This window comes from Poecilia latipinna, unplaced genomic scaffold (genome assembly GCF_001443285.1).
Source record: "Poecilia latipinna isolate Pla-1442-1.1 unplaced genomic scaffold, P_latipinna-1.0 Scaffold969, whole genome shotgun sequence".
Taxonomy (NCBI): domain Eukaryota; kingdom Metazoa; phylum Chordata; class Actinopteri; order Cyprinodontiformes; family Poeciliidae; genus Poecilia; species Poecilia latipinna.
The window spans coordinates 211,492-233,930 of record NW_015113585.1 but is presented as its reverse complement, the minus strand read 5'-3'; the positions used below and the strand labels follow the sequence as shown (position 1 = coordinate 233,930).

Genomic DNA, 22,439 nt, shown 5'->3' with positions numbered 1-22,439 from the left:
GTCCCTTTAAAATCTTGAAATGGTTTTCCTCTCTGATATATTATGCACTCCCATCCTTGGTAGACAAAAATGTCTGTTTTGTATATTCTTACTATTACTTTTGTTTTGTTTTTGCATGTTTATATTCATAATTTTAAATGCAATACATAAATAAACTTTATATGATAGTGATAATATTGTAAAACTTTCCCAAATCAAAACTAATAAATTGGTACCTCACAATCATATGTGCTATAAAATGAGACTGAATGGGAAAAAAATGTCTAATGAAGCCTAAATTGGTGTTTTGTTAATATTTTTTCAAAGACATGTGGGTGAAGCAACTGAAATATGAAGGAGTTTTGTTTGCAAGAAGGAAAATAGTTTGACCTTAAGAGTATTATTAATTTTATCTTTGTAAAAAGCCGTTTTTGCGAAGTGGCGGGGGATAAAATGACTGATAACCTTTAAAACCAGCTGGAATTATTGTGTTTTCTTTGAACATCTCTCAGGTCAGCACACAGCCTTCAGTGTCTCAGCTGCATGCAGGTTTCTTAGATAGACGACTTAGGAGATCCAGACATTAGCTTAGTACATAACAGAGAGTTATCATTAACCTCTAATGAGGAGAGTGAGCAAAGTGAAGGTAGAGCAGAGGCAGGAGAAGTGGGTGGAAAACAGCTTTCAGAGGTTGTTCTGGAATGAACTCATGGTTGGTAGGATGGAAAGCATCACTGGGAGGGAAAAAGTGCATGAATTAGTTGGAAGAAAACAACAGTTATTTGTTTGTCAAGTTCAAACTCAAATCAGTAGATGAGGGACAAGAAACAGACAGAATAATGACAATATTAAAAAAAAAAAAAAAAAAGTCAAATATAAAACAACTAAATTTTTCTGGTGTCAAGAGAATCTGGTGGAAAGTAGCAGCGGAGGAAGTTACCAGTTATCAATTGTTATTAAATAAAAACACAGATATTTGTCCAGATATAAAAGAGAGACGAAAGACTATATAGCTGATGGAGACAAGTACAGATTTACATGAAAAACAGCAGCGAGCACAATTAGATCACCACAAACAGACCTGAGAATAAGGAAATGTTTATAGATATTTGTTTAATAAATACTGAACACGTGTATTTTATTGTGTGTTTTCGTTCATTTCACCAAATCATTTCAATTGTGTCTTTACACATGAAGCTTTAGAAGTGAAGAGGATGTACTTTGTTTATACACACCCATTAAATAAATTAGAATAATACTCAAAAGTCAATTTATTTCAGATTTTTTTTCACTAAGTGAAACACAATGTGATGATTTTCTGCTTACAGTTAATAAAAATGTAAATATTACATCATACCAATAAAAAAATAATATACAGCCTGAATGAAAAGTATGTTTACTACCTGCATGAAAGTTGTACATTTTCAAAAGGTAATAATAATAACAGCTTTATAGTAATGGGCCTCATCTGACAGTATATTCTAATTTACTGAATATGCTACAGCTATGGTGACCTGAACATCATTGCTATGATTAAAGCTCATGTGCTACATTATTTTAAACATATATGTTTGAATCCAGCTTTCTGCATCATGCTGGAATATAATTGCATCCATAACAAGTTTGAACTCCTGTCTCCCTTTTTTTCTTTGTTCTCTTCATTTTCTCTGTTTTCCCCCCCGCTGTGCTCTCACCAGTGGCTCAGTGTTCCCCCGCGCTGGGATGTGGAGCCCACTACGAGTTCGTGATCGAGGAGTTCTGCCTGACCAGATTCAGGCTAGACATGCAGGAACTGGACCAGAGTCAGTGGTGTAGCTGGGAGGACACAGCCAAGTGAGTAATCAAGCATAAACATGCACAGAGGAGAGAAATGAAAACAGACTTACTCTTGCAGAACAACAACATAATGAGCTTCAAGTCTGAGATGCACATCCAGCACATCTCGTTGATGTTGGGTTTCATTGCAGTAAGGAGAATAAACACGTTTTTATTGCAGAAATAAACAGAGATGCATTGTTGTATCGCATTACGAAAAAAAAAAAAGAAAAAGCTGTGAACTTGTTTATATTTGATTGCCGCTCTTTATGATTGTCCAAGTTTTTGGTTGCGTTCCAACAGTTGATTAAAAACTGAGTGAAACAACAGAGAGCGAGTAAGTGGAGGGTGAGAAACAGAGAGGATACACACACAGTCAGACAGAACAAAAGCTGCATGCCTTTGGCATAAACAAAGATCTTTTGTGCATGCACAAATATTATCCTTGCACTCACTGTAAAAGATGCTTTAGGCTACGTCTTTCCAAATTGTGCCAACAGATTTTATCATTTAAAATCAGCTAGTTTAATCAGTTGAATAAACACTAAAACATTTCTTACTCCAACAGTAAAACTGTCACAACATGATGCATTCATCAAACGTTCTCAAATCAAATGTGTGTTTTTACTGTTGCTGCCGCTCATGTGATCCTGGAGGGAGAATCCAATTTGGCGTCTCCAAAAAGAAGTTGACTGAGATTTTTGTTTGAAAGAACGGTTTGGGAAAACAAAACAATAATTATTCTAAAGAAGGAAAACCTCCTCTAAATAGAGTTTTAATCACCAATTCTTTACAGTACAGATGGAGATTTTTTTTTCCACTTTTTTGAGAGAAAAGTGAAAGAGAACAAAGCACTACAGTGAATGAAGGATTCAAAATGTGAAATACAGTCTGTCTAAGTTAAAAGGTCAACCATCAGGAATGTTAGCCCCTCTCACCCTTTCTTTCTGGGTGAACCGCCTTCGGAGATCTCTAATTCACATCGAGTGACATTTGGAGTCTGTGTGAGCGGCTCCTGTGAGCGTCTGGCCAGCTTGCCTCGTCTTCCGGCTCCTCAGCGCGTCTCTGCTGTCAAGAGGCGACCTGCTTCCTCAGCCCTCTTGTCAGTCTTCAGCTGTCACTTCAGTCAGTTTATATTCAGCTCCCTCTTCATAAAACACTCAATTCTGTCTCTTAAAGCCGCTGCTGTAGACATTAGTCAGTGGTATTCCAGTCCAACTTACTTTTATGAATCCTTGCGAGGTTTCATGTACATGTAACTCTGAGAAAAACGTGGAATCGCTGTTATAAGACGTTCATTGGTCTGAGTCAGTTAGTAGAAAGAAATAAAACATGACAAGCCTGTTACTTCAAAGCTGAACATTATGGTTTGTAAAATGTTCAAGAGTCATTTTTCTGGAGTTGCAGTGATGAGAGATTCATTTTGCAGCTTTTTAAAATTTTCTTCTATTGATTTGTTAAATTACAAAATCAGACTGATATAGTTTTCTTTGAGACAAAATTCATTAACATTCTGAAAACTGTCTTTAACAGAAATAATTAGTTTTTAATAGGAAACTTGTATGGGACCCTAAGGGTGTTTTCAGACCTCATAGTCCACTAGACTCGGTTCGATTTTCAGCTGATGCGATTTGCTTTCATACTGCACCTTGTCAAACAAATCAAGCCCTTTGTTAGTTAATCAATCACAGGGCAAAGTATGAACACACTAATTCAGAGAGACCAGTTAGTCTCATGTTTTTAGACTGTTGGAGGAAGCAGGAGTTCCTGGAAACCTTGCAGGCTACAGGCAGGATGAACTCTGGTCAGAAATCAAACCCAGCATCTTCTGGCTGCTACACAGCAGTGATAACCACTGAGCAGCCATAGACACGTTTTTCTGCAGTAAATAATGAATTAAATTAAAGTTTCCTTTTTCATTTGCGATGATTGTTTACTGGGACCGTCACGTTGCTGCTTTCTGTCACATTTGTTCCACTTCCATTATTCCCCTTCGCTGCTTACTTTAATATTCTTTCCATTGTTTCTTCAAATTTTCCAGCTCCTCTGATATATTAGTGACACATATGAGAGATTTGTTTTCCCCAAGTCTGCCAAGCAGCCATGGTGCTGTTATCACACCGTGTGTAAAGGCCTTGTGTGTTTTCCTGTCAATATTTTGACGTGTCACCTCAAAGCCCAGCACGAAATGAGAAAATGGCAGAGAAAAGCTCTGCAGAGGTCACAGCAGCATTACTCACAGCTCAATACTGCAGGGCCTCACTGCCATTCAGGGTGTAAATTGGACGTTTTGAGACTGGAGGAGTAGACAGGAACAATGAGACTGGTACAATCGATAAATTAAAGGTTCTGTCCGACTCTGTGACGTTGATAATCACCATGCTGTTATAAAACTCATTAGCAGGAAATTCCTCAGTTGTGTCCTTGGATTTGTGATTTGTTGAGTTAAAGGACGTTAACCAGCATTATTTCAAAGCTGCTATACACTGAGGTTTGCCCAGTATAAAGTATTTTATTTCATATTTGACACAGCTAACATTTTCGTCAGTCATTATGCTGAAGATATCATCAAGGTGCTCATTTGAACCTTCAGCCAAATATAAATAAAGAGCATTTAACCTACTTTTCAATATCCTCGAGGCCTTCTAAGTCTTAAAAATATCCACTTAAGTCACAATTGTGTGACTGCTTTATTGATTTAATAATACATATGCAATATGCATGCATCTCTCACATTGACACATATAAAATCATCCCAAACAAGCCCTCATTTGCTACCAACTCAGCTCAAAATTGTCAAAAAAGATGAGATTCCATGAGGAATTTTTAATTTGTGATATACAAAGATGCACAAAACAAAAACATAATCCATGCTTTTAAACAGTAGGGATACAAGGCCATCACATGTCTCAACCAATTCATGAAGCCCAAAGGAAATATTGTAGAAATTAGATATTTGTTAGTTTACAACTATCTTCAACTCATGCTGACGACTTCATAAGACTTTTGAAACTTCTAAATGTTATTTATTCACGCTTCTGTTTAGGAAAATCAGTTATTCACTCCCAATAAGGTGTACGTTTTCAGCTCTGTACAGTCAGCTCTCATGTTGATGTCGATAACTTTGCTGCAGACAATTATTTATAGTGAAGGTCAAACATTAGCATATCTAGATGCTAGTATCTGCTGACCGATATGTAAAGGACGCCTGTGCAGCTCTGTGATTTAATGCGGTGTTGAACCTTTGGAATATAACAGATGGCAGCCGTTGTTTAATCAAAACAAAATCTATTATTACCCAGATGTAAATTTACTTCCTTAAACACTTTTTTTCTTTTTACTTTTTCTATATCTATTTTTGGATAGAAACATATTTTTATCTGTCTTTTGATTAATTTCTTTGAGCACAAACCAAAAAGTCCAGCAGATGGAAATCATGACAACTCTGTTGCTGCAAACAGGAGACAGATGGAGAGGCATAACCTTCATGCTGTGGCGAGGAACGTTGACATGTCGCCATTCGATTCAGCTTGATCATTTTCCAACATGTTGATGGCTCCTCTCTAGACTGAATTGCTGACTGGCGTCTCGAGACCCCATAAACAAAAAGCTGCAAAATGGAAACTTAATAATGCATATGATTATAGTTTTCCTCTTTCATAAAGTGCCACCATCACGTCTCATTTCATATTTAAAGGTGCGTTCTGATTGATCAGCGGTGCCCCTGCTGAAGATCATGATCAGACACTCGTTCCAGGTTAGTCAACAAAACCAGTTTCATAACATAAATCAAACGGAGGCGTGGAGTATGCATCATTTTTGTTACACAAGTTTGTTTTTTTGACTTCATTTTATTTCCTTCTGCTTATATCACTTCCATCCTGACTTTTTTTTTTTTTTTTTTTTACATTCAGCAGCTTGAGCTCTCGCTGCTCTGCAGCCTATGAGAGGTCAAACCAGGAACTTCTTAAAGCCACACAGGATGCCACCCACCATGGTGGAGGTCACTGCCTACGCAGAGATGATGTTGAGATATTTAGTCTGCACCTGGGAAGTCTATGAAATGTAAACTACACGGGATTGAGAGGAGATTTCAAATTAAAGCAAACCCTGCACAGGCAGCACAGGCGCATTATGAGATGAAACCAAATCTGAACTTTTTGGCTTATGTTATAAATGATATGTGTAGCAGAAAACTGACTCCATCAACTTGGTGAAGCCTGGTGGTGGCAGCATCATCCTGTGGGGAATGTTTGTTCTTCAGCCAGGAAAGGAAATCTGGTTAGAGTTGCTACAAAGATGGATGACATTAAAAACGATCCTGGTAAAGAAAAATTATAACAATCAAAAGACTTGAGACTGAGGTTCACCTTTTAGCGTTACAACAACCGTTAATATACAGTCATGTTGAATAAATTAGAATATTTTTGAAAAGTTCACTCATTTCAGCTAACTATACTAACCAAATGACAGATTGATGATTTCAAGTCTTCATTACTGATGATTGTGATGATTTTTTTGCTCACAGTTAATGAAAATATGACATTTAAGATTAAAGCATTTCACCAGATCAATTAAAAATCATATTTTTAACACAGAAATGTGGACATAATGGAAAGTATATTTAATAGTCGCTTAAAGGTTGATATATTCAAATAGTACTTTTAATCTAACAGTCAAGTCTCATGTGAATGCATGTTCTTTATTGAATGTGATTGCACATCCAGCATATTAGGTTTGTGTTTTATAGATTCTTGTGTTTCATAGTTTTGTGAATATGCCACCTTTATGAAACACTCCAGATCCCTCTCCACAGATCACTGTTTTCAGGTAAATTTATTGTTTTAATTAAAATGTAATTTTTGCAAAGTCCCTCGTGACAACATTTGTTGTGAAACGGCGCTTTAATCATCAGTTTTTGTAGAAAACTGATTATTTCTGACAGCCTTGAATGCAGCTAAAATAAATCCTTCCAACCATTACCTGAAAATGAAATACGAAATGAGACGCATGGTAAAATTAAATTGTTCATTTGTGACACAATTATGCTTCGGTTTTACTGTGTTTTAGCTGTGTAAGAGTTTGTTTTTTTGTTTTGTTTTTTTAGGTTTTACTTGCAGGAAATGGTTTATAAAACTGGGACAAACTGTTCTATTGTAGAAGTGTTTCTTCAGTTTGTGTCAGAGAAGTTTACTCAGTAGACACAGCTTGATGCACAGCTAACATTTAGTCTATAATTTTTTACTTTATTACCCTAACTTTAATGCATACCCATTTTAGTATTGATCCTCTTTATTGTGTTGCGAGGTCATTTGAAGCAGTAATCTGAGTGATTCAAATAATAAATGCCGTTTCAGATTGACACACAGATTTCTACTGGACTTCCTGTCTTTACTTGAGGATCTTTGGCTCCAGTTCCTGCCAGTCTTCCTGATTAGTGCTTTCACTGAAGGAAAGGGGTCCATGAAAGCCAGATCTCGCCTGAGCAGCTGAAGTTTTGATATGTCTGCTTGAATCCATGATAGCTTTGATCTAAGAGTTCGTTTATTATTTCATTTCCATACATGAATTTCTTATCTTCAGCAGAGAAAAATCTTCATCTTGATGTCCCGAGGCCATCGTCATGAGAGCCAGTTTCATCTTGACATTTGATGGTTGAGATGGTGACAGAAATTAATAAAAAGGATGAAGACCATGACATTTTCCGAGCTGATTGACCTTCCTGTCTTGAATCGATGTTAAAGAGTCAGTTTGGATTTTTGGGTTAAGTGACTTTCACTACTGTATGATATATTATATTACCTTACCAGAATGTCTGAGATTAGTCAAGAAGTTAACAAGTAACTCCCATTTAAAGAGCTACTAGGTGAAAACTTTATGAAGTGGATGATAAAAGCAAAAGTTTTTGAGGTCAAACATTTTCAGGAATCAAACTAGTTTTGGCTGTTCATTTTCCAGACTGCAGGATGCCCCACAGTATATTTTTATATGAGTCATATCAGCCAAAAAATACATCATAAAGAGGAGAAAAAACATGTTGTGCTGGATTATAAGTCATATTCATTTAGAAATTGTTAAACATTTCATTATCCATCAATCAAAAAATGTGTCATGAAGAGGAAAGGTATACATAAGTTTCAGCTTCTAAAATAAGTCATGAGCCCAGCCAAAGAAATGTGACTTATTGGTACCAATTCCCATAATCCATGTTTTCTTCAATAAATACACTAGGAAGACTTATTTGAAATTCATAGTACATGGTAATGAAGTGTGTAAAAAATTGAATACAAAACCAAGGAAATTGCTTAAATCTGTCAATATTTAGAAAGTAATTCTGTCCACATTTAAAAGTGTCACATCAGGAAGTTAAAAGCACATCATTTCACAATAAAGCAGACAATAAAACCATCAGCTCCTGACAATACGTATGACAAAGGAGTCAAAAGAAAAATCTGAAAAGTTGCTCAAAGGACAAGGACCTCTTGCAGAGAATTTTAAATAGATATGCAGTTAGAATAAACCGTTTTTCCAGTGGCAACAATAAGAAATGTATTGAGACGCAAAGACAATTTTGCCTGTTCTCTATTTAAGACTCCACTGCTGAAGAAAAATCATGCTAGATCATTTGACAAATCAATTGATTTACTGAGAAGAATACAATCCGGTCAGATGAGACCAACATCAAACGCTCTGTCTTTGCACACACCCTTAGTAGAGGAGGAATGAGGTTGCACACTCTCTTGGAGTTTAGCATACAATACTGACAGACCTGATGTAACTTAAGGAATAGCATTCTTGATAAGGATTTTAGGATAAAACTGAGCAAGCAAGACAGTGATCCCTAACATATAACCAAGAGATTCTCTACTAATTCTCCACATAGGAAAAACCACAAAGTTATTCAACAACATTTCAGTAAATGGGTTAATAATTAACATTAACAAGCATTTAATTAGAACATTATTATGTACCTATGCCATATAGTAAATATTAGATTTTTCTAAAGTTTTAAAAGGTTTTGTGAGATAGTATCATAGTTTGATGACCTGTATTGCTTCAAGTCTGGAGCCAGCACAGTAGCATGAGACCCAGAACACAGTGGAATAACGAATCCAAATGCTGATATTGTGTTTTTCAGTAATACTAATTGTCTCCTTGGCCTCAGTACTCCAGGCTCTCAGTTTTAAAAATAACTCCACTCCTTTGTTACGGGCGAGCTCTTCAGGCTGTGTTATTGTTAAGGGGGTATTTTGGTCAATCAGTCATGCATGCTGTCAGCCGACTCGAATAATTTAAAAACCCTCGTGGTGAGTGAATTCACATCAGGTTACTCGTGAAGCCGGGCCAGAGAACGTCTAGTGAGCTAAGTAGTGTTGAAAGCTTACAGAAGCTTTGTCTCTGTGGAGCTGTGTGAATTAAGAGGCTGATTACTGGGTGATTAGGAATGGATTGCTGCGTGTTTTTATAACTAATGACTGGATAATATCCAGCTTTGCTCCGACTGCTGCGCACTTGGAGTTGTTATGCAATAAATCTCTGATAAAATTAGGACAAGGATCGCAGGAATAGAGAGAGATGGATGGAGAGGGGTCTTAGTTTTTTTAAAAATATATTTACTTGTTTCTTTTTTCTTTTAAAATAAGAGTTCTCCTGGAACACATTCATTACAAGATCTATACAGTCTTGCCACTGCAAAGCTGCATTCCTGCTGTCTTTAATCCTTAAGAAAACAGAACAATTCAATCACTTCCTGCAAAAACAACTCAAAATCTAAATCTTTTTAATCCTCCTCAACTATGTTATTTACTCCCAATGTGCAGACTTTTCTTCATTACTTAAATCTAAATGCAAACTAAATCTTACAGGATGTTTTTCCCTTAATTGAGCCTTATCTAGTAGTCAGTCTTCACATTAATACAGCATTTTAGGAATGGCTGGAAAAGAAATGAAAGGTTTTCGTTAGTGTGTTGCAAACTTTAATGTGGGAGTTTTTCTTTTTCTCTTAAACTTTTTGTTTTACAATCTTTTCATCAGTTATTATACAGAATATTTAAACATAAACTCAATAAACATCTAAATAATACCATATTTATCCTTGTATATTTAGGCTCTTTGCAAGTTTTACAATACAGACATACTGTGGGCTAGTAATTATTTTTATTTTCAGCTTCCTTCAGAATGTAACGTCTTACATGTTTTTCATGTTTTAAGCAGACACTTCAAGATAATCTTGGTTCATAGACATCCAGGCTGAAATGTATATTTCCATATTTGGTTTAAAACTGAGATTTGTTTGAGTCTTTGTTTTTGTTGATATTTTCCAGAAGACATAATATGGACCAGTTTTAGCAGCAATTGAGATGCATTAGAAAAGTAAACTGATCTGGATCTCAGGAAGTTTTACCAAGTCAGAACAGAACAGCATGTCCTGAATTGAGCAAACCACAAGTCCATGTGGGACAGCCTAGTTTTATAGTTGTAAGTGAACTGATGACATTGTTTTATAGCATCAGCTTAAACTGCCATTCATCATAGTGTGTGGCCTCAGAGATGGTCTGTCAGCACTGCCTCATCTGCCTCATGACACACATTCGCACACAGAGAGGAAAGAAAAAGAGTTGCAGAAGTAAGCAGAATACCAAAGTACCGAAATAAAGAACATTTTATTTGATTTGCTTTGCAATGACAGCTTGGCCTAGTTTTTGTTGGATTTCCTTGGTATGAGATGAAGGCTTCTCTCCGTTTATTCTTTAAATTGATCTCTCCAAGCAACCGCGGATGAACTCTCTCTGCTCTGGATGCAAGTAATGAAGACGTGTTCTGAAAGAGGGAATCTATTCGAATGCTCTGTTTTTGTCCGTCAAAGAGCTCTGATAAATCACATTGGTAAACTCAAACATGTGATACATGTAAAATCGGTGCTCTTTATGCCGACTTATAGAACATTATGCATTCGTAGCATTAGTACCCAAAGCATGAGACGTGTCCACATTCTTGTCATGAAGTCAAACGTCTTTCCAGTGAAGGGTGATCTTTGTTTTTGCAGATGATGTGGTTTCTGTTGGGGTCGTCAAATTGTGACCTTCATGGTGCACTAGAGCAAAGATGGATCACTCACTTGATGGTATTGAGAGTGGAAGATGGATAGACAGATTATGAGACGTTTCTGCAGTGAAGGAGATGCTGCTCTGCTGGTGAGAAATGAGCTGAACTGAAAAGCAAAGTCGTCTCTGCATGCACCCTCACCTGTCATGATGACATACGGATCATGACCAAGATGTCAGATAAAAAGGGCTAAAATCAGAAAATCCAGGCTGAGCTCGCAGGTAGAGTGAGGGTGTCTCTTGTAAATGATATCTTGGATCTCAATGAGACAACCTGTATGATTAAAGGTCAAATAAATCAACTGTCCAAGAGACTAATGAGACGGGAGTCGGCCAAGTTGGTTTGGAGAGCCAAATAGGAACCTGTAAACTCCCGTAGACCAACAGTAAGACATTGGGAATAGCAGAGTGAAGGTTTGGTAACTAAAGTTTCTGTCTATTGAGTAGATTTTGTAGCAATATTTTATTCATTTGTTTTTGTGTTAAATAAAAATGCAAAGTTTGATTAAAACATTGTACAAACGTAAGAATCCATGGTTGGTAGGTAGGTAGGCTGGTTGATTTGTTGGTTGTTTTTGCTGAACTTTTTAGCTTCCATGTTGCTAACATGTTGACATAAGAGTCCCCCTTGTCCTTGTGTGCTAAAATGTCCCAATACTATAAAACCACCAAAATACTGATAAACTAGGACAAATCTGCAAAGAAAAATAGGTTTATTTGCAAAAATCTGCTGATGCGGCAGGAATCTGAAGGTCGGCGATATGTTAGAGTCCCTTTTAATCAAAGCTGCTGTGTCTGTCGTTTAAAATGAAACCACAAACTGTGCTGAACTTGCATTTTCCTGCACTGAAGAACAGATGGGTTCTTCAGACCTGGCACAGGTATCACCAGATATCAACCTGAAGCTGATGAGGAGAGCGGCAGCTCAACGCAGAGAGGCCTGAAAGTCAGGCTCTGTGAGTGGATTAGAATATATTTGAAAAGTTATTTCATTCCAGTAACTCAAATTACAAATTAAACATATCACATAGTTTAATGACAGACTGATATTTTCAAACCTATGATTATGATGATTTAACCATAACCTTTATAATTTGAGACACTTTAAAATGTTGTTCACAAGTTTCTAAGCTAACTAAATGGTCACAATTAGACTATAAGACCAAGAGTTAGTTTGATTCTGTTAAATCAGAGTAATATAACAGCTCTACAAAAAATACAGCGTCACAAAAACGCTGTTGTATTAAATATTTAATTTGGGGTTTATGTGAGAGACAAAGACAACATCTTTCAAACAATTAAAAAAAAAAGTATACACAAAAATCTGAAAATCTTGTCATCTTGTATTTGGCCTCCTTAAGTTGATATTATAACCAAGTCATGTCATATATTTCTGACTAGATTCAAAACTAGACTAAAATATTACATCCCATGAATGCTGATCTAAGCTTTTCTATTGTATCTCTGACTTCATGTTTGGGGTTATTGTTTGACTGGAAGGTGAACCTCCACCCTTTTCCACCATCTTTTTCCGCTCCTAGCAGGTTTTCTTCTGGGATTACCTGAATTTAGCTCCATCCACTTTCACATGAACTCTGACTGAAACTGAAAAGAAAAGCTTGTCCACTGAATGATGCTGCAACCACCATGTTTTTACATCATTGATGATGAGTGAAGAGAGCAAAGTGCAGTCTTAGTTTTGTGCTGCACATTGAGTTTTTCTTACAGGTCAAAAGCTTCGAATTGGTCTCATCTGACCAAAGCACTTTCTGCCACATGTTTGCTCTGTCCCCTGCATGACCTGTGGGAAACTGCAGCACTTCTCAAGGATTTCTCCCACTTGCTTTGTCACTTCCGAAAAAAAAAAAAAAGCCCATATTTTTTGGAGTGTATGACTTAGTGTGGATTCACAGCAGCCCTGTTTAATCAAACTCTTATTCATTTGTCCAGAAAGGACAAAGTGTGAGTGTGCAATCAAACTGAAAGCTGGTTGTCTTTTGCCAAAGTCAAAAGAGAAATCCTAAACCACTAAAATCTGACGCCACTCCACTTCTGTTTACGTTTCAGGATGAAGGAAGTTGCGCTCATGTTTTTTTCAGACGTTTTTGTGTCATTTTCTTTTGTTGTTCTCGGTGCAGCGCCACCACAGGCGACAAGGGGAACAGGTTTCTCTGAGGATCTTTTAACACAGTGTTCTGTGAAAGCAAACATTTAACAAATGTTACAATGTTTGTCCCCAGTTGGACTATCAGGTGTGAAAATATCCTTTTAGTTGGGTTAACAGATTTTCCCATCTGAGTTCTGGATCTCTGAAGTGCTTCTTGGCCTCTTCTCCTCTCCGTAACCAGAGTTTAAATGGACATTGAGGAAGAGATCATGTCACAAAAGTACTTTCCTCAATAAGTAGGCTTCTTTCTTACACAAGTGTCCCTGTCTCACACAAAGCTCCTCAGCTGAGAAAAGTGATGATCACACAGTGAAAGTATATTTTAAACAATACAATAACCTATAAACCAAATTACGATTGTTTGGAAAATATGGCGAGGTAACCTCTCTTTGCCCTCAAGGGCAAAGAGAGGTTACCTCTCAATAGATAGTTATTAACATTGTTATGTTATCAATTAAGATAATTGCTGACATATGAGGTGCTTTCCTCAGAAATCCACTGCGGAAAAGACTTCCTATAATCTGTTCACACACAGATACATCTTATTCAGGTGTCTGCGTGCATGTGTGTGTGTGTGTGTGTGTGTGTGTGTGTGTGTGTGTGTGTGTGTGTGTGTGTGTGTGTGTGTGTGTGTGTGTGTGTGTGTGATAAGCAGGATGCTTACACTCTACTCAGCAAATTGCCTTTGGTAATTTTCAGACTGCAACTCTGACTTTGGACCCAGATAGTATCAGAACTTACTACAAGTTCTGATACAAACAATTAAATTTTTTTTCCACCCTAAAATCTACCAGGTCTTGGTATTCTTCCTGTTATTTTCCCACTTTTAGATGGTGGATTGAAAAGACCTTGTTTAAACTTCAAAACTACCTCATCCCTGGAGTTTCCTTACTGCGTTATTTGCTCTTCATGAAGTTGTTTATTGTTACTGTTCTCTAAAGAACCTCTTGTTCCTCCACAGGACAGTTGGATTTATTAGCAACAGCTGATTTCCTTGGATTTTATTGAAGGATGTCAGATTAAAGACACACATGCCACGCGTTTCAGATCCCTTCGCCCCCTTATATACTGCTTTATGTTGATTTATCACATAAATCCACCTGAAATACATTAAATTTGTGTGTGTGCAATGGTACATAATGTGAAAAAGTTCAATATTTGAATATTGTTTCCAAGGTGCTGTACACAATATTCTGGATTTCACAAAATGCAAAAGGGAAATGAAAATATCAATAAAAGTAAAGGGAGAACTGAGCAGGAATCACATTCATTATTTCTCCTGCAGTAGAGGTGATGAAGCCAAACACATTGTATAAATCTGCTGTTTTATCTCTTTGTGTAATATAAAATTCAAGAAAAAAAGTGATGGAGCTTGACATATCCTTCTACAGATGGGTCTTAAAATATATTAATACCATGAGGATTTTAAAGAAAATTTAGATAAGCCTGGTAAATAAGTAAGAACAAGATTACAGTGATTGGAAAAATGTTTTGTTAGTGAGGTAAGCTTATTTGTTACTGCCTCATGGCGAAGAATAAAATAAAAGTAAAGTAGCTAAAACTTCCTGTCTCCATCCAATCCAAAGCAAGATTTGAAAGATGAATTCTTACTGGTTGAGAAACACAGCAAACTAAAAACAGCTTTAGGATGTTTTAAAGACACAGACGGCAGTGCTTTACTTCACAAAGAATAGTAAAAAAAATATATTTTAAAGGTTTGGCACTATTTTCCATCTTTCGGAGGTTTGAATCTCCAGTCACAGATAAAAAATGTTAAACAATGCCACAATTAAATGTCTGGTGAGTTTCAAAACTTTTTAATTATACAGTAACTTTAATGAGATTAAAGCACATTTTTTCTGCAGAAGAAATAGAAGTATAATGTTTGGACAGAGTTTGGACTATTTCACATAAAACTTTCTTCAGAGTTACACTCCTTAGTTTTATGTCTGTGATTTGGTTCATATTGAGATACAAATAAAAACACTATAAATTATTTTTGATTACAGATTAAATTTAGTACATTGAAAGCCAAAGAGCATCATTTTAGCCAAATATTGTTTACTTGTAAGTTCCCCATTAATATCAAATTAATTGAAAATATTACCATGAGCAAGCAACAATACATTGTGTCATTTAGTTACTAAACAGGTTGATTTCAGACTCTGTAATTTACCAGTGGACCTTAAGGGAATAAATTATTTGGACTGGAGATCAGGAAGTAGTTTCTCTTGGTTCTCTAATGAGAACCAGAACAGTCATATCAGGTTATGTACTCAAACTGGAAACTGTAAAATCTTTGTGGATGGGCATTCATGTGTGAAATTACATGAATCTTTAATCCTCCTGTTGCTGATTCCTGTTAAAAGACTTTGGTGCCTCCTGAGCCACTTCTCTTGTAGCGGGTATCTTATCAGATGTTCCACTTTATTATAATAAACAAAAGGACAATTAGCATATCGCTGCTGTTAAAATAGTTAAAAGAATCATCCCTGAGGGCTGATGTTGTCGAAGCTCCGAAAACACAACGAGGCTTGACCTTTTAATTGTTCACTGGTTGCAGTCTGGTAACGGTTTGATGACTAAATCATAAGAGATTCACCTTTTTAAGTTTGACAAGATTCCCTTCAGTTCATTTAGCACTAGCTGATAAACTAATGCTTATGTGCAACAGTAAAGTCCTGTGTGAAGCAGCTGTGATTGCAACTTGGAGGTTTTTCAAACTAACTCTGCTACAGGTATGAAACTGCTAGACATGACAGTGAAATATGAGACATTTTTACAGTTTTATTCCTAACATTTGTTGCCTTCACTCAATGTTAGAACACCTGCTGCGATGTCAAAGCAGCTTCATGCAAAAACATGAGACTTCAGTGTTTTTTACACAGGGAGAGCCAGACTAAACGCCCGACTGACAGCATGGTGGGACCCCAGAGATGTCGCCGGTCTGTATGTAATTTTCAAGAAAGCTTTAACACGGCTGAATTTAATCTGCTTTAAATTTAATATGAGTCTGCGGTTACAGGGAGGGCAGAATGATACAAACAACCAGAATGTGTGGTTATTCTCTGTAAAGGCCGTTCCCAAATGGCGTCTTAGTTTTCTAGGTGGAAAAATGTGACATATTGAAAGCCAGTGGAGAATATGAGATGAACGCCAGGAATGTTGTATGCACGTGGATGCAAGCGAATTGAGAACAAGAATTATTTATCTGAACTGCACTACTGCAGGAGATAACGATGTCTGTTGGCAGTCTGCGTGAATAACTCCACTCACCAACAGTTTGCAGTGATAAATGCTGCACTTCTCGTCATAAAGCTTCATTATTTTTTTATAAACACCACATGTATCTGCTGACGTACTTATCCTCTGCAGCTAGCTGCCTTTGCGAGTGTCTCTGTATGCTATAAAGGAACAGGCCTGAATCAGTTCTTCAGTTAATGGAGAGTATTTTATGTGTGTTTCTTTAAGTTATTCACTATCAAGGTGCTTCTCAGTTAACAAATCAAACTACTCGGGATGCAGTTTGTCTGCCTAATTCAGACTAATCTGCTCAATATCTTTTATATGGTGGGTGGGATTTATCATAACCACATTTATTTAAACCAGCTATCTCCTTTTTTATTGGTGATTTGCATCTTTCTTAGTTTTTCTGTTTGCCTGCTTTTACACCAAAATGATTTTCTTGTTCTTTTCTTTTTATTTTACACAATTTGCATGTTGAGTGGTTTAATGTATTTCCTTCAGAAATAGCATGCATGGTTTGAAGCTTCCAATGTTTCAAATTAGGTCCCTTATGCCTCAGACTAAGTTTACAAACATCTTTTTTTTCCAGTCTATGACAGAAATGGCAGAAGAATGCATGTATAAATTTAGCATCATGTTTTAAAATGGAGATTCAGTTTTCAGCATGTAGTCAGAGGAGTTGCTAACAGCTCTCTATACCTGCAATTTAAATGTATAATTTTATTTGAAATATGTTTTTTTTTACTCTTATTGATTTATATGACAGTGTGTGATTCATTAAATGTCTTTTATTAGATTTAAAGAAGGTCAAAGGAGTTTAAAACATGGAACTGCTTTACATCGTCTATTTTCTGTCGTCATTCCACATCGTTTATCCAAAAAGATGTTATCTGGTCAGGTTGACCGGAGGAATGTCTCTCTGAGAATTGAAACTGAGTACCCAGAGGAACTTGGACCTAATGTCTCTGTTTGAGTGGGAAAACTAGACGGCAATAACATGTCTGTGCCAATTAGTGTCCTCAGCCTACGGTCACAGCACTGATCCAAGAGGAAAATATCAGACGTGATTGTAGATGTTGTAAACTTCATTTGCCATGTTTCCTTCCTATACAGTTTACAAGATGAAGGGATAGAATATAAAAACACTGTAATAGAAAATTATTAATTCACCTAACATTCATATTTTTGGAGAAAGACCCAGTGAAAACCCAGACATGCAAATTTTAGGTCATAATTTCTTTGCATATTTCATAAGTATTGCTCTTTTGCGCTTTTTAAAGGTCTGTAATCTAATTATGCCAGTATTTATGTAGATATTTTATCAGCAATAAATGCAAAAGTACAGATTTTGCCTTAATCCCCATAACCGAACTAACTCTCCCATATGACTGTAGGATAACTCTACAGCCAGGAGTCTGACATGGATGCCGGTCATAAACACAAATTCTCTTTGGTTGAGCAGATTTCATAGTAAAATGAGTGTTTGACACAAATTATGTAGGGCAATGCATTCAGTCCTTCAGTGAACTGTGTGTAGAAACACAAATACACACTGAAATACACACCAAGTTGCCACAGTGTCAGGTTGAATTTGATCCTAACCTTAGCTACATGGGGTGAACTGGTAACCGAGGGCATCTCTCTTTGTTCATTCCTCCTGTCTCGACTGCGCTGTGTCTTCTTTCCATTCGTGACTCGGAAACACCCCCTCAGACCGTGGCGCTCATTAGACCAGCAACGGGACCAGAATTCATTTATTTTCTCTCTCTCTCTCCTTCTCTACCACAACTGATTTGTAAAGCTTCAAGGAAACAGCAGAAGAAAGACGTAAACACCCAGACGGAGTGAACCCACCACCTGAAGCTGCACACAGTGCTCTGTTGTGATGGTGCCATGCCAAACAGCCTTCAGCTGTTGTTCCACAAAAAACGACCTGTTGCTGGGGTGCATCATCAAAAGATGTTAGTCATTACTAGAACATCTTAAATGTGAGCTTTGTAGCTCAAATCAAACGTCAAAGTGTAAATTCTTAGCTTGAGAAGCATGAACCTGATGGATTACACTTGTTGAAGGCATCCAGAGGGAAAATTACCCAACTCACTCTGCAGTTGTTAATGTGAATGTTAAGTATTTTAGAAAGTGCCTGCTTTTAAGGTCTGCAACTTTAGTCTTTCAGGTTGGTCCCAGAGGTCTCATTAAACAAGTTTCCAGCCACAGTACACAGATGTTTTCAGCAAACAAAATATAAAAAAGTGTGAATTTCTCCATATGCATAAGCAATTAAAATAAGAAATGTGCTCCACATTCAAAAACACTAATATGCTGTCTCTTTCCTACAAACTTTTATGTGAACCACTAAACTTCTCATAAAAACCATGTTTATCTTCTTTTATGGCCGTTGTAAAGGTGTATTTCTGCAGTCAGAAAGCTAACAGCTGAAAACAAGAATGCGTGTTGCTTCCAGGCCAACCTGAGTTGAAGTGCTGGTAGATAAATGGGTTTCTTTGTGGGGACAAAACACGAAAATATACTTTGATTAGCTTTCTATAATATGCATCTTACACTCAAAACAACATGAAGAAGAAGCAGCTGAAAAGCCTGTTACCAACTCTTCTTATTCTCCCAAAGGAATGTCATATTTAACATTGCCCTAAACAAAGAGACTCGTTTTATGTCTGACAACCAATCAAAATCTGACCCCGTTAGCATAAGCATTACATTACCATTTAAACTTCAAGTCAGTTTGGGTACGTCTTTACCAGATTTGATCATGCAGAATGACATTTTTGCCAGTTTCTCTTTGCAAAAGATCTCAGGTTCAGTCAGACTGGGTCGAGTGTGTCAGTGAATATTAAAGTTTAAGCCTTGCCTTGTTCGTAATATAATTTAGAGCTGGTTTTTGCCTGAGCCATTTTCAAAGACTAATATATTTCACCTAAAAATACAGCTCTGGGTGTATCCTTAGGGTCTTTGTCTGACCAGAGTGTCCTTATCAGCAGGTTTTCTGTGTTTCCTTCATGGCTTATGGTGAACTGCACACCATCTGCGCTCTTGGAGAGCAGATGGTAAGAAAATGTCTTAATTTTTTTCAGTATGTGACTGGTTTGCTTTGTGTGTTTCTACCTTGCAGATTCTATGAAGAGCTAACGAACTGCACATACCTGTTGGCATCGAACATGAACTGCTACTGGCCCAATCGAATGGTGGACGAGTTCTTCATCCAGGTTCACAGGCGCTACTTCCATAACTGCTCAATGTCTGGACGACGACTCAGGGACCCTCCAAACCGCATCTTGGGTCCTTTCATTGTGGTTCCCATCCTGGTCACCGTCCTCATGACGGCCCTGGTGGTGTGGAGGAGCAAGCGCAGCGAGGGGATTGTTTAATAAAGGGAACAATCAAGGGCTGGCGTTACAAGTCAAAACATGCTTTTCACCCCCGCGGTAACAACAGTGTCAGTGTTGGGGAAAGGGTTATGTTAGAAGGAAAAAGATGAACTCCAGGCCCTAAAAACAGGTTCCACTTCTGTGAAGACATTAACGTCCATTACATGTTTGTTTCATCTTCAAAGATTGGAGTCATTTCTTGGGTTTACAGAGCACCTTTTGCTGCAATGTTCACTTGAATCTGGACCAGAAAACTGACTGGTGATAGTATATTGTACATAAAACTGTTTTGTTCTGTCAGAAACTGCTCAAAAGGATGCTGGATGTGATTGTACAAAAATTAAACAAGTGCTTTCAACAACAAAGGAACAGACGACTAAAAGCTCTGACAGGAAACCCACAAATATTCTCGTCCTTACATGTATGCATACACTGTACCTAAACTATACGTAGGATGTACAGCTTTGTGATTATTGTGTCATGATTTTGTTGCATTTAATGTATTTTATCTACACTACCAGTTCTCCCCAAGTCAAGGGTGTAAGTTCAGGAAACGGGAAGCACGTTTTGGAAAAGATTGTCGAACTCCAGCTTACTTTTTAAGAACTTGCACATATATAGCCATGAAAATGAAAGTAGGTTAAACAGTGGGCAGATGATATTGTAAAACATAACTCCAGATAAAAAGAAGATTCAAAGCAGTGGGTAACTTTAAGTTAGCCAACGCACAACGCTCCTGAGCATCGTCATCGCCCAAAGCAGTTTGTGAATCATGAACCTTGGGTTTCTATTGATTTATGATCTCTCAGTGTAGTAGAGTGTGCCGCGTGAACTAGTCCTCCATTGATATTGTCAAATGCTCTTTTTCCTTTATAAATCCATTGACCTGTAACCTGCCTGTCAGCAAAACACACTTTGAGATACACCCACAGTTTGTAGTTTGTGCCAAAACCTCATGAAGAAAAAAGAGGGAGAGCCATGTTTGTTATGAAACGAATATATATAACGACTTCTGTTGGAATGACTTTCACTGATTGATTCTGAAATCTGTGATTGTGAAGAGATTTTCAATAAAATGTCTGAATGATGTGTTGAATACACACACCACAGATTCTCTGCTATGATACAATGACAGAAGGGGTTTAGCATGTGTAGTTTTTATTATGATTTTTAATTTCTTTTTTTTTTTTTTTTTTTTTTGTGATTCAACAGTGATGCACCTCAGTGGCCGGGAAGCTGCTAAAAACTAATGATGGGGCTCTAAATTCATGATTTCTTTTAGGATTGCAGAGAAAAATCTTTCACTATGTACCAGAAATTCCTTTTACTCCTCAAAAATGTGCAGGTAAGTTCAAGCCAAACCTGACTAATTAATTAAAAGAGGAAATCCACTGCAGTTCGTATCTTGTTTTAAGGACAGCATCACACTGCCTGTCCAGTGTGTTTCAATGTAACAGTGCTAACATTTTAGATTATTTTTAAATTAATCATGCCATGTTTACAACAGGAGTTCAACAAAATCCACTCATACACTCATTGTGTGGAGACTTTCACAAGTTTTCTGAGCAAAAATATTATCACAAGGTTTATGCTATGTTTACCCAGAAAAGTGGTAATTGCTACATTTTGCAATTAGACTTTAGTACTTTTAGTTAAAAACACAGCAGAAAAGTGAGATTAGGTTTTAAGAAGGGAGGTAATGATGAGGCTAGTGATGCTTAAATTGGTGGCAGAGATTATTTACTAAATCAACTATCTATGCTGAGGGGTTTTTTTCTAAGTAGAGAAATGATTTCTTTCTCCTGACAGGCTCCAGCAAGACTTTAATTTTCCAGCTCGCTCCACTTTGGTGCTTTAACTGGAACTGACGCACAAACTGGTGAAGGTCATTCCATCACCTGCCAAGCATTTCCTTTTTTTTTTTTTTTTCACAAAAGCATAACCCAACTTCCAGAATAGTTTTGTGAACCAAACTACAGCCACAAAGATCTCCTACCCCTAACCTCAAGATTTGCACTGTTTACACTGTTAGGTAAAGGTAGTCTTTGAGCCTTCCAGAAATGAAACTGGAATAAGAACATCATCAGATCATCAGATATTGCACTGGCTTAGAAAAACAGACATAAACTAATGTTAGCTTAAGTGTTTGAAAAGCACTTGTTACACACTGACCTAACGCAGAAAAAAGAAGCAGAGACCACTTGAGTTCTTGCTAAAAATACTTTTATCCCCAACTTCTAAACAAAATCTCTTAGATACAAGGAAAAACGCCACCAAACAAGTGGGCTCTTGTGGGCCGTGTGGCTCCTCTATTTAAGGTAAACTCGGTCTCAACAGCCAGACTACTGCAGGGCCTGCACAAAAGATCAAAGCTTCCTGTTAGTAAGTCACAAATAATCCCAGTAAAACATGCTACACTTAGATTGTATCATGCAAAAAATGTCAAATTTTACAACTGGTATTAATATTTCTTAATTGTAATATTGTAGGGTTTAAGGACCCAACTTCCGACCTTTGATATTGTTCAATTTTTCATCAACTCTGATGTCAGAGCTTGTAAAACTCTGAACTCAGAAGGATGTGAGACAGATGAAGATTCACTCTAACTGACTTTATTAAGAAGTTGACTCTCCCTGGTGAATAACTTATGAAGAACAAAGGGGACCTGAGGATAGTTAGACCGAGGCGAACACTGAAAGTGAAGAACCGCTGATACCCAGACAGAAGCAATGGTCAGTCTGT

General features: G+C 37.1%; 1 protein-coding gene across 1 annotated transcript; it reads left to right on the top strand.

The window, feature by feature from the left end:
• Positions 1-1,606: 1,606 nt before the first annotated feature.
• On the top strand, positions 1,607-20,793 carry ramp1 (receptor activity modifying protein 1; the record flags this gene model as incomplete). The annotated part of the gene is made up of 2 exons (XM_015049987.1): positions 1,607-1,812; positions 19,442-20,793. Coding segments are annotated over 2 exons (462 nt in total), but the record flags the coding sequence as incomplete, so codon positions are not given.
• Between the last annotated feature and the right edge of the window lie 1,646 nt (positions 20,794-22,439).